At 35.3% G+C, this 16796-nt stretch overlaps 1 protein-coding gene across 1 annotated transcript in view; it reads right to left on the reverse strand.

The window, feature by feature from the left end:
• The window catches only part of DNAH11 (dynein axonemal heavy chain 11), a 195441-nt gene that overhangs the window by 70872 nt on the left and 107773 nt on the right, over window positions 1-16796 (reverse strand). The window contains exons 56-57 of the mRNA XM_087948111.1: window positions 6543-6776; window positions 747-893 (exon numbers count right to left, since the gene is read on the reverse strand). Coding sequence (XP_087804237.1) covers window positions 747-893; window positions 6543-6776 — 381 coding nt within the window. The remainder of the gene's footprint in view (window positions 1-746; window positions 894-6542; window positions 6777-16796) is intronic.

A 16796-nucleotide genomic window follows, 5' to 3' on the forward strand; every position in this document is an offset into this window, starting at 1 on the left:
ATTATAAGTACAGTAGGGAGCCTCTTTCAGTCTGATAGACCATAAAGGTGTTAGGGAAAAAACCTCAGAAAATCTCAGCTTAAATGTTGGATCTAAACTGAAAAATAACTCACTTGCTGAATGTTTTGTACCTTCACCTCTGTATATTTGGCTTAAAAAAATTCTACCAAATTCAGGGTTAGCAACTTGCTTTTGATTTAAGCACTTACCACAGGTCTGACATTAAGCCAGTTCCCAATTTGCCCTTCTTTGCATGCTACTTAACCCTATCCACAAATCACCAAATCACAGATCTTTTCAGAAAACGTTGGCAGTTGGAATACATCATGAAATGCAAAATTTGAAAGTGAAGATGCAAGTCAATGGAATGAACTTCAAGAACAATTGAACTGTTCAATTGAACTAAAATTTTTAAAAAAATCTGAAGTGCTCAGAGATGACTCTCCGACCTTTCATGTATTGCACACTAGTCTGATTCTCAAGATCCCCATCCATTATATGCTTGAATGAGCTTCATACTTATTGTTCTTTCATATCATTAAAAGAACTAAAAGGTTGGAAAAATGCATAATGTAAAGAAAGGTCAAGTGGTAATCATGGTGTGAAATGCTGAAACATGAGTAAGTATTATAATTCTTTAGATTTTACGCTCCCTGGAGAGGTAGGTGTTCAAAATTGTTCACCTACAAAGGTTTATTCTGTGCTAAATATAGCTCAACATGACTAAATTGTGGAATTATACTGACCTTTTGCTCCTCTGCATCAGCAATGGCCTTTTCCTTGCTCACTTTCTCAGTCTGAAGCCCTATCTTAGTAATCAGAGCCTCAGTATCTTGATTTCTCAGTTGCAGCTCTGCTTCTTGAGAAGCAAGTTTGTATTTTAAGTCTTCTACCTAAGGCAGAACAGCAAAGGCACTTATTTGAAGAAAACATTCAGTATAGGCAGCTTTTAAAAATGTGGTTACTAAACATCAGGCTTCAGATACAAAACCAAATACACCAGACCATTCAGATAGGAGCTTCAGGAAGCAATCCAAGCATGTCTATGAATTTACTATTCAAGGCTCAGACAGCGTTGGATAAGAAGAAGCAGGCTAAGAACTGTTGATTGCTTCCTGAAGGACTGCACTTAGAGCAAGAATCTCCTCCTTAGCTGGTTCAAAAGTGGCTATTATAGGACACATGTCCTTTCCCTGTTCATGTTATCTATACAAGTAGTCCTCAACTTACAATCACAACTGGCCCCAAAATTTATATTGCTAAGTGAGAAATTTGTTGAGTTTTGCCCCAGTTTACGATTTTTCTTACCATGTTTCAGGGGTGGGATTCAAATTTCTTAACAATCGGTTCTGTGGGTGTGGCCTAATTTGTGGGAGTGGCTTGGTGGTCATGTGACTGGCTGAGCATGTGACTGGCTGGGCATGGCTTGTATCTAAATATTATAAATATTTATGTAAATATTGATTTTTTTTTATAAAAAAAGAACAACTTTTACCCAAAATCAGGCAGGCAGATTGGGTTGCTCACAGAATCACAGATTCATTCAGCGATCTATTTTTCTGCAATCGGCTATCTGAATCTGTCACATAAAATTTGCTTGCAAGCAAACTCATAAAATTGGCTTGTATGTAAATATTATAAATATTTATGTAAATATTGATTTTTTTATTTAAAAAGAGCAACTTTTACCCCAAATCAGGCAAAGCAGGCAGGCAGATTGAGTTGTTCACAGAATCACAGATTCACTTAGAGATCTGTGTTTCTTCCATCTGCTACCTGAGTCTGCACTGAATAATAGAAGCTTCAGGCTCAGCTCTGCTTTTAGATTAGGTAGAAAGCAAGAAACCCAACAATTTCCTGCTCTCCAGCTAATCTAAATCTCCCGGCACAGCAGAACAGCTGTGGGGGAAAAAAAGGAAAAATAGTAACTTCGCAGGCAAGTTTGATGGCGTGCATTCCAGGTAAGGAGTGAGTGGGTGGGGCAGGGCTGAGGAATTCTGGGAGTTGAAGTCCACAAGTCTTAAATTTGCCAGGGTTGGACACCCCTATCTTGGAAAACAAATATAACAAATGCTATTGATATCCTACATTCAGAGGTAGTAAAAGTCTGGAATATTGCAGGAGGTTAAATTTGCATTTTTATTAAATTACTGATGATTAAAGTCTCTAATATTTTCTTTAATATTTTAATTTTGGAAGCAATTTTCTTTAATAGGTATTTCTGCATGCAATTTTTGTTAATGTGTACATTTTGATTATTTTTTATTTCAGTCGTTACTAATATATATTTTAACACATACATTAACACATTTGCATATAGGCTAGAGATTGGGGTTTTCCTATTAAATTATGAGCAGAATAAATTCTTATTCATGTTCATTGAAAACTATCTAATCAATATATTATAAAAAAGGCTGTATGTCTGTCAAGATTTTCAGTCATCCAGGTCATAGTTGCTTCAAAGGTGCTTTTTTCTTAGATAAAAGGCAACTGGACTATTTTTTCCTTGAGGAAGAAGAAAGTGTTTTGTTTCCCCCCACCATCCAGTCTCAACTGTCTGTACCTATCCTTCCGTCCATTCCCCCCATCACAACTGATGAAGCTTCTTGGGTAAGAAGTGAAATGTTTTCTTGTTCTTCTTCAAGGAAAAAAACAGTCCAGTTTCCTTTTTGGAGATAAAAAAAAGAAAAGCTCTTGTTTTTCACATAGCACCAGATCAAATATAAGAAATCTGAGATTCCCCAAACACCAATAATGATTGTATGTTAGCACATTGGTGTTGATTCTTAGTGAGCACATACATTTTCTCCAGAATGATCTATCTCCAACCTGATCTTACAAGATTTTTTGACTGGGCACCTAACTGCTGCTACAATGCTATCCATCCACCTTTCCCTGTTCATGTCATTTTCTTCTTCTGTTTCCTTCTACCTTTCCCAGCAATATACAACTTTCTCTAGAGACCCAGGCATGCATGATGTACATAATATGTTCAAAGTGAGATAATTAGAGTCTGGTTATTTGTGCCTCTAATGAGTACTCTGTGTTGATTTGTTCAATGATCCATTAATTTGTTTTCTTGGCAATCTATGATATCTTCAGGAGAGTTCTTCAGTATCAAAGTTGAAAAATATCAATATAGCTTCTTCAAAGTTCGACTTTCATTCTCATATAATGTCATAGCAAAAATGCATATAGTCTCATTACAACATCTGAATATCTTTTCCAAGATCTTCATTTCTACTTTATCAAGTATCACATATTTCTTGACTGCTAGTTCCTTTATTATTGTCAAGTCTAAAAGCTGTTGGTATTCTGCAAATATTATTGGACAAAACCTAATCAGCTTTAACAGTATATAGTTAACAGTCATGAAAAAATATTTGCAAAAGTTATAATTAAATATTATGTAAACTATCAAGGTTTCCCATCCTTGCATTGATTAAATAGATTACAAATAAATACAGATGCAAATGTTATAGATATAACTTCATTAGGTTTCTAGAAGCAATTCAAGATGCTGGTTTCTACTTGTAAAACTTTCATAGCATAATATATGAGTTTTTTAATAGCTGTTTCACAAATGGCATGCTTTGGTTCATTGCTTACTAAATTCCTTGTTGGGACACAAGAAACAGATCTTTTCTGTCCCAGTTTCTGCCTTCTGAAATTATGCCCTGCCCCTCCAATGTCCATCCCTTTGATCATATTTAAATCAGAGACTTCCAGTTGTGCTCTTGTCACGTTGGAGCAGAATCTGCAATTGTGCATGGTTTCACTCTGTGCTCACTCGTTGGAAGGTCCCAATTGAGACCAGAACCGCCCTGTAGGGGTGGTGAAGAAAGGGGGGTTGCCTGAGGGTTGAGGGGAGTTGCATCTCCCCTTCCCGACAAGGTAAACCTCCTCTGAAAATGAGTTGCAGCAGTGGTCTAAAATGGCCACCATGAAGATCGGAGGCAGTCCAGGAAACTAAGACTGTGCTGGAGAGGTGAAGCTGTGAGCGGTGTGTGAACCAGATGAAATCTGTGGACATTAAAAGGTACCCCGGAATTAAGAAACAAATAATTTTTTATGAAAGATTGTAGAAGTAGTGACCAGAGAGAGAGAAAAGAAAATTGGATACTTGTGAAATTCGCTTTGGGTTTTGTAAATAATTAATTTGGAGGTGGAAAATTCAGAGGAAAACATTTGATTATAAAAGACTTAGAAATTAAACTAGATAATTATCTGGATTTTGGCACTAAATTGGCATAATTAAATGCTGGAATTGAACATGTTAAAAAGAAATAATAGCTAGTAATTGGAATTAGTGAAATTAATAAAAGCTTTAAAAAGGGGAAAAGCTAAAAGAAAGGGTAGAAAGCGTGGAAAGAGAACTGAGAGCGCCACCTAATGGTAAAGGAAAAATTTCACTTTTCTTTGAAAAGTGCTTGGTCTTTTTAAAATTGGAATTTGAAATGAAATAAGAAGAATTTCATTATAATAAAACAAAAACCCTGAAAAGTGAAATACTAGAATACTACAAGGAAAAAACAGATATGTGAAGAAATTGCCCTGGGATTGTTTGGTGACTTTGGGAAAAAGTTGGAAAAGAAATCAATAGAAGGAACTTGGAAATAAAGATTTATGGACACTGACTGTTGAAATTAAATATAAAAGACACTGGTTGAAATAAACTACTGGATAATTGGATTGGATATAAATATTAAAGAAGGGGAAAAAGAAGTGTACAAAATGGGAGAATTATGTGTGGAAGTAAGACTGGAACCACAAAACATGAAGGAAAGAAAGCTTGGAAATGTAAAGTATTATACTACAAAAATTAGAAATGATGATGCCGACTAAAGAAGAACAAAGAGAACCAGAAGGGGAGGAGTTAAACAAAGAGGAAATCAGCTCTAAAGAACAAATGGAACAACAAACATTAAAACAGGGGGGAAAAGAACTAAAGCTAAAAATTTGAGATTTGATGTGATAAATTAAAGGGGGGATTGTTTGTAAAGTTAAACGAAGGAAAAGGAAACAATAGAAGATGGAATTACAGAGGAAAGATCAAGAGAGAGAGACAAAATAAATGCCATAAGAAATGGAGGGAAATAATAAAGGAAAAAAGGGGAATTAAGGGAAAGGACCAGAAAATGATTGGAAACAAAGCAAACAAAAATGAAAAGAAATTATTTATCAGGAGGTGAAAGACAATGGGTAGAAAAAGAACAGGAAGGGGGATTCTGCAAGGTAACGTGTTGTGAGATATAAGAATATAAATTTAAAAATAGAAAAGATTGGAAATGATATTTTTCTTTAAGGATTGTTAAACCAGATATAGATTTAGTTGAAATAGATATGGAAATGGGAATTTATTATAAGAATATTAATTGATATTTAATAAAACGATGAATAAAGTTAAAATGAGAATTGTAATAGAAAGACTATTATCCATTTTTAAAATTAATTGAATAGATTAATATTTTTGAAATAAATAGATGATTTAGAATGTAATTGAGAAAAAGAATACCATGCGGAATCTGACTGAATATATATATATATATATATATATATATATATATATATATATATATATATATATATATATATATATATATATATATGTATATATATATATATATACACACACACACACATATGTGATATGTAGTAGTTAGGAGATTATTGTTATTAATGTAGAATATGATAATTTAAAAATTACTATGCTATGGTAATTTTTTATAATGAATTAAAGGGAATAAATTGGGGAGTGTATAAGGTAAAGGGGTGGTAAGTTCGTATTGACAATTAAAGGGAACAATTTTTGGATTATTAGAATTAGGATGAAACCTATTGAACAATGAATGGAATATTAGTATGTGATAAACTTGCAAATGTGACAAATAAAAGTAAATATGTGTAATGAATACAGAAATGAAATAAGAATTTTAGATAATATTGTAAAACAAGACATGAGAATATTTAAAGAAAAATTAAATAAGCTACAATATGAACTGGAATTGGATAAAATAAGTGTAATGAATATAAGAATATTGGAGAATATTTAAAGGAGAATGGAATAAGTAATAATATGATATAAAAGATGAATATGTAAAATATGATCGTATTTGTATTGAAATGTAAAAACCTGAAACCACATTGTTCACCAAAAGAGATGTTTTTAAAATATAAAAATAAAAAACATATTTTAAAAAAAGAGATCATATTTAAATCACACCTTAAAAACTGAGTCTTTCTCCAGACTAGGTAGATCATCTGGGTTATTTGTTTGGTAATATAGGCATTCTGTTTCTGGATGTTCATTTTGTACAATCTCTGTATCTATTGTTAATTAGGTTATGTTCCGTATTGGCCAGGACTGGGGTAGAGTCAGGTGGCCTATACATTACATTAAATGAACAAATATTTTAATTTCTCAAAGAGTTTCTTAACATAGGATCTAAAGAATATTATGCTTTTACATATTTCTAAATAATTATAAAACTATAATTCCAAATAAACGGCAGAAAAATATTATTTATCATCCTAAGACGTACCTGAGAAGCAGTAGTTTTCAGTTTCTGAATGCCATTTATAAGGTGCTCCTTATGTTGAAAAATTTTCTGAATTTTCTTCTCTAGAAGATTCTTGAAGAGTATTATTTGCTCTAGGAAGCTCTTAGGAGTTGTGTAATTATATCTCTTCTCATTTAATTGAAATTTTGCACTTATCTCATTCACACTAGCATGGGCATATGCCATAAAATAGCAGATGGAGTCATACAACTGTGGCTGAAAAATATATAAATACATTTTAAATTAGAAATAAAAATATTGAAATGACTAAGTAGAAAACTAGACACAATAAATATATCCTTTGTGTTCATATCCAAGGCCAAGATATTGTGCCAGCTATTATCATTCAAGCCTTGATTCATAGTCACCATTTTGGAAATCAGGCAAGTTCTCAATTTGATACTGCCATATATACATTAGACAATTAGACCACTATATATCTATATACTCATTAGCCATTCTTCTGAGAATTATAGAACTCAAATGCCACCTTATTTTATCTTATTTTTACTTTATCTTTCTATCCGTCCATTATCTATCTATCTATCTATCTATCTATCTATCTATCTATCTATCTATCTATCTATCTATCTATCTATAATCTATCATCTGTAAGTCCTCTTCCCCCAAATATAAACTTTAAAATTAGTTGGGGAAAGCAATGAGGGCCATATTGACATTGACAAATAATATGTTTAATCAAAGGTCAACAGATGACATTGGCATCAACCTCAAATGATTGTTTGGTCATAAGACCTCACAGAAACTTTTTTTAAAAAAAGAATTTCTCATCAGTTCAGCTATAAAAGCTATGCTACATCTGGAATTCCCAAACAATGCATAATTGATTGGAGTTGTAACCCAATTAATTGGAGTGAGGTCAGAGCTAGGGCCAAAATACATGGATTAAACATATGCAGCTGCTTTAAAATGCAAATTGCAACACTCAATGGGGAGATGTTAATGGGATCTGAGCATGCATGGAGAGAGAAAATTTCATTATTTTATAGATGTTCTTCAAGCATTGACAGGGAAGAAAATGGTTAAGTTTCCACTCTATTTTCTTGCTCTAATTCCATTTAGCAACATCCCCCCCTCCCCATTACTGATGTAATTTGAATAAAATAAATAAAATGCAGTATATCCAAATGTAATTTACATCTGAGAAAGCATGAAAGCCTATGCAGTAAAGATCCAGTAGAAGTAAGCAGAAAAAAAACAAAGGCTGCTACTTAATTCCATCACCAGAAAAGAGATCTTTTGATTAGTCAATTGGTAAGGGATTGATGGGCTTAATTAGTCAGGTTGCTATTCTGCCTCATTCATTGCTTATTAATTCAAACAACTATGTAGCTTTATTTTACACATTAAAATAACACATAGACTAATACAATAAAAAAGTTACTATTCATTGTTTCCCCAAAAATAAGACCCTGATTGATATTGATATTGATACACACCCACCCACACACCACCACCACCAAAAAAGGGACCAGGTCTTATTTTCTGAGGATGTCATCCACTGACTCACTTGTGTGTGTTGCCCCCAGCCTTCTCCTTTTCTCTGTCAGAGGCCTTCAGGAACTTCTTCTGCAGCTGGCAAGGCTTTTCTGAAGACTTCTGCAGCTGATAACAGCTCCAGATCAATCTGGGGCTCTTTTATCAGCTACAGAGGCCTTTAGGAAAGCCTTGCTGGCTGCAGAAGGAATGGGCCGGCAAAGAAGGTGTCAGGGTGTGCAAGGCCTGGCTACACTGTCCAAAGGTAAGTAGTAGGGCAGCTCCATCCCACTCTCCCCACCTAGCTTAATTTTTACCTGTGCATTCTGGAATCGGCGTGATCTTAATTAGGGTTTATTTTGGGTAGGGCTTATATTGGGCTCAAGTGTAAAAATCAAGCTAGGACTTATTTTCAGGGTAGGTCGTATTTTAGGGGAAACTGGGCATTGATTCTTTAATCTAAAACTTCATTTTATGTAATATGCATCCATATGAAAGAAGTATACTACAATTCATTTAGAGGTTGTACATTTTTTAAAGAAATATTTGAAAATCTTGAAAATGTGACCTATTTGTTTTCAAAAATGTTCATTTTATTATATAGTAATGCATGAAAACGCTGTGGTATACACATAAGCAATTTCCATTTTGTCCTCTATGACTTCTACCGTAGTTAACTTTCTAATTTGTGGAACCACATCTCCCTCATTTTAATGATTATTTATTGCACTCAGTTCAAGATGTATGCAGTTCAATTAATCAAGGGAAACTTAAAAATCAATTAATATGAATTAAATGAGCTACAGCAACTCTTAGGAAAGTCACACATAATTTACCAAAGCATTGTCAATAATGCTTAGAGATCTTTTGGAAAATTATTCATGAGTGATTGTTGATATAGCTAAACGTTTCAAGCCAACATAATTAATATTACAAAGAAGCTCATTTAGAAACTTGTAATTTATCTTTGGAACAAAACTTATTTTTGAACATGGCTTCCTTAATAAGAACTGCCTTTAAACTAGAATAATGGCACTGAGTCGGAAATAAGGATTACATGCCTTGGATGCAAAGTGACTAAATTCTCACTTTTGAATGGAAATGTTTCATGCACATTAGGAAAAAAAATGACAGCAAGCAAAATCTGCTAGACCTTAAGTAGTTAAATTATTCGTCCTATCACTTTCTATTTTGCACACGCTCTCTCTCTCTATATATAGACATGTATTAACAAGAAGAACTTTCTTCCAGAATTACTGGCTTCTGCCCAGCCATGACTCTTATGAGAGACATTTACGTAGCAGTTTTGAAAAGCTTTTGGTAACACTCTTATTTGTAAATCAGCCAGGGAAGAAGTGGGTTCCGGTAGAGCTGGAAGTGGCCTGAGACAACTTGTTCCAATGGGGCAAAATAACTATTGTTATCAAGCTTAACAAAATGGCACAGCATGGGGTGGATGCTGAGCTGCTGAGCCCAAGAGCAGCTGGTTGTAATTCACACTGTTTTTCACAAAACTCTAATCGTTCTGAGCAGACCTCTTTGATGATTGGTCTTCCTTGCATTTTCAATTTGTCACTTTCTCTTATGATAAGGTCAGCAGTGACAACACTTCCTGACATTAACAGCTGTGTCTTCTAAAAGGGTCATTGTGGAACTACTAATTGCAGTAATTTCATTAGCATAAATTATTTATTCCACTATTCAGTTATGTCCAAGGTTTTGGTGGTGTTTTGTTCAATATTGCACCTTATTTTTTCAGGATCAGCTCTATCAAACCAAAAGGCAAATAATATTATGGCTAATTTGACCTTCTTTAGAAGTAAAATCTTGTACTCTCCCTTTTATTTAATTTAGAATTATTAAATAGCAGTGGATAAACTTATTATCAATAATACTTGTATTTCTATTATTTTTTTAAAATAATCAGTAGAATGGGAAATATACATATTTAAATGGAACATTTTTTTCAAGCAGCTCCATGTAGCATGAACAGATCCAGCAATGGCAAACAATATTTAGGAATAATTTTCTATCCATGTTATATTCAGGTATTCAATCATAACAAAGTATATAACAGTAAGTAAGAAATTGGTCAAGGTCAAAGTCACCTGATCAAATAATCTTGGGCAGACCCACCATACATCTTCATGTCTCACTCTGCCATATTCTATAGCAGTTAGAATCATTTGAGGGACAATTGATCACTTGTATTAAGCTGAACACAAGCAAAACCATCCTTTAAATTTAATGTAACATAGTTAGCAACTTAAGGGTGGAAACAGTTCTGCATGGCTCTCTCTCTCTCTTGCATTAAATTTCAATAACAGAGTTATGGATGATCCTTCATATATGTCCTTCATATATGCATGTTAATTGTACAGTATATGTATACTTTTTAAAGAAAAAAATGGTCCAGCAACAACAGCGACGTATGGCATACAATTCTGCATCATGAGCACCACTGCTGAACAAATAGTTAATAAGGTCAGCAAATAACAAAAATTTGGAACAAAAATATGAAAGAGAGAGAGAGGGAGAGATGGAGGGAGGGAGGAAGGAAGAAAAAGAAAGAAAAAACCTCATTGCATCCAATAATATGCATGAAAAATTGCTACTCTGGTAAAAAATTCTGAACTGAGGCCAAAAGCTTCCTTTTGGCTTTATCATTGAAATAACTTCCATCCATGTATCACTCATACATATGTGGAGCTTCTACCAGCAATGTCATAAAATGACAAGCCCAAACACTCATATGAAAAGCCTATGGGCACATTGTTCCTCTTTGATTTGAGGATATGATACAAAGTTGGCAGCAACTTTTTAAATTTTTATGTACAATTTAATCCACTTAAATGTTCCATCATTGTTTGGCTTTTATAGCCTCTCAATACATGCAGTTACTATGGCTTTTAAATCATGGGGTTGGACCAATTAGAAGTTGAATGAAGGTTCTACTAATGAATGTAATTATAGATCTCGAATCTGTTGTCTCAAGTTTACTGGATAATATAGCTTATGCACTCTAATGACCATTATATGTGGTCAACTGTCCTTAACAAATGGAAATAAATGGTTTCCCCTAGATATTTAAAATCAGTGTACAATAGATAAATTGTATAAATTAAGAGAGAAAGCCAGATCACATCAATAAGCCCTCCGTTGAGAGAAAACTCTACACAGAGGACACATTATTTTTTTCCCTTGCAGTAGTTAAACCCCATCTTTCAGATAAGCTAGTAAAAATTCAATACAAAATTCCCTAAACCACACTCTCATGTGGATATTTACTTGAAATGAATTCCATTATTTTTCTAGGTTATCCAAACTTGCTTCTTCTCTCTCCCACCATTTGATCTACTTGAACCTGTTGCTACTTTCTGTTCAGTTCCTACTTGTAAAATTCAAAGGGTGAAATTAATTTGAGATTAAAAACAATAGGAAAAAAGGCTTGTATATTTCACGCACTGCTGGCCTCATCGACTTCAGTGCTGAGCCAAGTATGGCTTCCTTCTTATATCATTGAAGAAATGAATGAAGAAATTCAGAAAAATTAATAATCTTCATTTTGGAAATTTAAAAAATATCAATAGTAACAATGAAAATGGGATAATGATAATTTAATAACTCACTGAATATAATTTTAATAGATGGTATCCAATTCAAGAAGCAACAAAATCTTATTACAATACTTCAAGCTTGGACTTTAGCAACTTTACACTGTCTCTTCCTTTTGTACAGATTAATCTCAATCTTAATTCTTAAAAATATTGATAAAAATATTGATAAAATAATATAATAGCAGTGTGTTTGTGTGTGTATAAAAAAAGTCACAGCAGATTATCTATGAACAAAGATTGTACTTATATACAAAGTTAATGTATTCAGTAAAGCTTTTGTTGAAAAATTCGATTTCTAAACTAAAACAATGCATATATTAATTGTTCATATAATACTATTGTTAAATTAAATTGTAATTTTACATAACGGATGGATATCTGCATAATGATCTGTATTCTCCCCCCCCCAATTAAAACCATATAGAAAGGAGAAAACTTAAATAATGAGAATTCTTAAATTTAACATATTAGGATTGGGATAGCAAGGTTTTTAACTGTATTTTTTTTATCCCCAAAAATGTTTAGAACAAGTCACATCACTACTGATCAAATAAACTTCTTAATTCATATATACCATGATGTACAGACACACACACAACACATACGATCACATATATAGACAAACACATTATATATATACATGCACTATACATATACACATCACATATCCAGGTGTCTGTGTATATCCAGAAGCCACATTCTAAGAAATAATATATTATTTGAATTAATATATATTGATTAAAATTAGTTGTCTGTAAAGTTTCCATTTATAAAATTAATTGATCCCTCCATCTGTACTTATTAACCATTCTCTCCGTCATAGAAAAATTGCTTCCACAAAAGCACATGTACACATGCATACATATAGACACACCTTTTGCTCCACCAGCAAAAAAGTAACACTAACAAGAAAAAGGTTTGAACATCAAAATATATATACTGTATTATGACTAATTATTGATATATTCTGAGAGCCATACATGTAGACACTATACATAAAGTTTGCTAGATTATACCAAAACTATAGCCCATAAGGTATACAACATTGTAACAGTATTTTCAACATGTTACCCAAGATCATGTGGCAGATAAGCGACACAAATCCAGGAAAAACAGCTTTAATCACTGGTAAACAAGTGTTACCTTAGCAATCCCAACTTCTCCAAAGCATCTTTTCCCAAAAAGATCTGAAGTAAAACTTCATTTTGATAGACTTTTCTTTTGTGAATTTGTATAATCCATTTTTTAGTTGTCACTATTACCATTTATAATATCTTACAGCATATAATTTAACTATGTGCTATGTGAATAAGCTTTTAAAAAATGTATTCTCCCTTATTTATTGTAATCTTCTATTATCATTTTTCTTTGAATTTTCCCACATTTAGCATTGTACTATAAAGGATGGAGCCTGGAAAAAATGCCCTATTATTCATATGGTTCATGGTATGCATACATTTACATCGTTTTTATCATTTTTGCCTGATTTTCATAACCAAGAAGGCCAATCTTTCACAAATAATAATAAAATCCACAAAGAACTGCTTTAAGTTGCCAAATATTGTAGTTGCCATTATCTTCATTCTCATGGTTCTGAAATATCATCTAACAGAAATAAATATGAAATAAATATATTCCGAAGATGGTTCTTCTGCAGATTTATGGATATTGTACAGTTTCTATGAAATTCAGCTTCTTGGCATTAGCTGCATTCTTGGCCAAAATTTTATTGTATTACATTTCCTACAACTGAAATTTCTCCTTGGTTAACTGCCACAAGTAAAGGTGTATAGAGTGAAAAGGAATGCACTATTATGTATACTATTTTTGACCTTTGTTTTATTAATTTAGTTTTAACAGCCCATACAATAGCTTTATTTTTCATGTTTAACTCAAGCAACTTTTAAAAACTAGAGTCAAAAAGTGTGTTTTTAGGAATCCTGTTTATATTTCAGCCAAATTTGTTTTATATGTGTGATAATTTTAAGTAATATTTTCTATCACTTTACATAGAACCAGTTAATTACCTTGATCCTCATTGTGTCCATTTTATGAAACAGATGTTTCAGTATATAATTCTAATCATATTTCTACAAAATTACACACACACACACAAATTGACTTTGGATGAATATAATTTGAACCAAATAGAACAGAACAAACTCGGAAGGGATAGGACTACAATATAATCCCTGAATCTTTTAAAAGTTATTTACATAGTATGGTATAGGAAGATAAAGACAAGTCTCTCTATGGCCAGTAGATGTCATTGGTCACTCTTTTTAATCTTACAGAATCTGTTTTGTTGCTAGCATTGGTAGAAGTATATGACTGAAAGAAAAAGAAGAAAAAGATCTAACTACCAATCAAAACTTCTGTTTAAATAGTTTCTTTCTATGTAAAAATGAAAGTTTTGAGATCTATTGGTATTTTTCAAAAGAAGGAGTTATATTAGTTGTGACTGATATGTAGCAAAGGGAAAAAGTTACAGTACATTTACTGAGCAAGAAAGGTCGTTGGGACTTACCTGACATGCCTGTTCTCTTTGAACTGTGAAGAGCATCCAGTAGTGGGAAGTGCTTCAGTCTCTGCATGTCTAGGCTGGGCTTAATTTGTGGAATGCTCCTCCTCCTCCATGGGACTCCTCCCCAGCGTTCCCCAGTTTTGGCGAAGACGAGAGAAATAAACACCCTCATCCTCAATGCCCTAAGAAATTCGTTGGCCGAAACAGAACCCCACCAGACGGAAAAAGGGTGGGGCTGGATGCTCTTCACAGCTCAAAGAGAACGGGCGTGTCAGGTAAGTATCAACCCCTTTTCTCCCAAGAGCTGTTCAGAGCATCCAGTAGTGGGACATACCAGAGCTTGGCCTTCTCATATGGGAGGGACTCCGTCTGGCTTGGAATCCCCTCCTGGTCCCCGTGGACTCATTGCAGAACTCTTCTGCCAAAGGAGGCCTCAGCAGATGCAAACATATCTATTTTATAATGCCTAATGAATGGCAATGGAGAGGCCCAGGTTGCGGCTCGACAAATTTCAGTTATTGGTGCCTGTGTGGCCCACGCTGCCAATGTTGCAGCGCTCCTTGTTGAATGAGCTGTTATGCCCCTGGGCACCTGCAGTGATTGAGTCTGATACATTTTCGCTATTGCAGCCCGTAGCCAATGGCCTATTGTAGAAGATGAGACCTTGCATCCCTGAGTGTTGGGCTGAAATGACACAAATAAGGCTTCCGTTTTTCTGAAAGTTGCTGTGCAGTTAATATATATTCGCAATGCTCGCTTCACATCAAGCCTATGCCATTGTAGTTCCAACCCTTGGGATGGTCTGGGACAAAAGTTAGGAAGTATCAGCTCTTGTGTCCTGTGAAAAACCGAGTTAATTTTGGGAATAAACGTAGGATCAGGACGAAGGACCACCCAGTCAGAATGGAAAACACAAAGATCTTGTCTGATAGACAAAGCTGCAAGTTCCAAAATATGACGAGCAGAAGTGATCGCTACAAGGAAAACTACTTTATACGTCAGAAATTGGAGACTTGACGATTTCAAGGGTTCAAAAGGGCCCTTAGTGAGTGCGACGAGGACCCTGTTAAGGTCCCAGGTGGGATAACGGTGTACCGCTGGAGGGCGTAAATTTGTGGCTCCTCAAAGGAAACTCCGTATGCGTGGATGATGAGAAAGAGATAGTAGACCTTCACAAGTGAGAACTGACGCCAAGGGCACTACCTGTCTTTTCAACGTATTGGATGATAATCCCTTGTCAAGTCCCTCTTGCAAGAACTCTAGGATTTGAGCCACAGATGGAGAGATGGGATCAATTTGAGACTTGGTACACCATTTGCAGAAACTGGACCATATGGCATTGTAAATGCGAGTTGTTGAGGGGCATCTGGCAGCTTGGATGGTGGCGATAACTCTGTTGGAAAATTTTTCGCTCTTCAGATGACTCCGCTCAACCTCCAGACAGTCAGGTGCAACCATTGAGGGTCCGGATGTTGAAGGGGTCCCTGGGTTAGCAAGACCCTGTCTGGCGGAATTCTCCATGGTGTTGATATGGATAGACTGCGGAGGTCTGCAAACCACAGCCATCTGGGCCAGTAAGGAGCTACTAGAAGCAGCTCCGCCCTCTCGTCTAGCAGTTTCTGGATGACCTTGGGAAGCAGTGGAAATGGCGGGAATGCATACAAAAGTCCCAGGGGCCAACAACAGCAGAGTATATTGAACTCCGCTCCTTGCAAGGGGTACCTGGAAAAAAATCTCGGGAGCTGAGCATTGAGGGGGGAAGCGAACAGGTCCATCACCGGCTGTCCAAATGTCCTGACTGCCTCTTGAAACAGGGTCGGGTGGAGGCACCACTCCGATTGATCGATCGTGGCCCTGCTTAGCCAGTGTGCCTGTGTATTCGACAGGCCCGAAATGTGCTCTGCTCTGATGGAAAGTAGGTTGCTCTCCGCCCAATGACACAAGTGCTCTGCTTTCCGCATGAGATGTTTCGACTGTGTGCCCCCCTGTTTGTTTATGTGAGCTTTGGCTATTACGTTGTCAGTCAATATTAGTATATGCTGATTGCGTACCTGTGGAAGGAAGTTGCAGAGAGCCAGGTGTACTGCTCAAAGATCCAGCCAGTTTATGCTGCACGGCTGTTCTATGGTGGACCAGCGGCTTTGGGTTGTGAGCGATTGAACGTGCACTCCCCATCCAAACAGGCTGGCATCGGTGGTGATGGTAAGTCTGTGTGGCTCTTTGAAGAGGCAGCCTCTGTTGATGACTGGTCTGGTCCACCAGAGGAGAGATATGAGGACCTTTGATGGTACCCTGACCTTGTATTTGGAGTTGCTTCAGCTGGAGTGCTGGTACGGGATCAGGAACCACTGGACAGTGTGGAGCCGGGCCCAAGGGATGATAGATATACATGAGATCATCTTGCCTAACAATTTTGATAGTTCCGCTAGGGACACCCTCTTAAGACCCCTGATCTCCTTAACTAATTGCTGAATGCTATTTAGTCTATCTGGTGACAGGTAAACTTTGCCTTCCACCGTATCTATGACTGCCCCCAGATGGGTTAACTGAGTCGATGGTGTTAAATGACTCTTTTTCCAATTTATTGAGAACCCGTGT

The sequence above is a fragment of the Notechis scutatus genome, chromosome Z (genome assembly GCF_049901735.1).
Source record: "Notechis scutatus isolate UNSWTSFEM ecotype Mainland chromosome Z, rNotScu1.2, whole genome shotgun sequence".
Lineage (NCBI taxonomy): Eukaryota > Metazoa > Chordata > Lepidosauria > Squamata > Elapidae > Notechis > Notechis scutatus.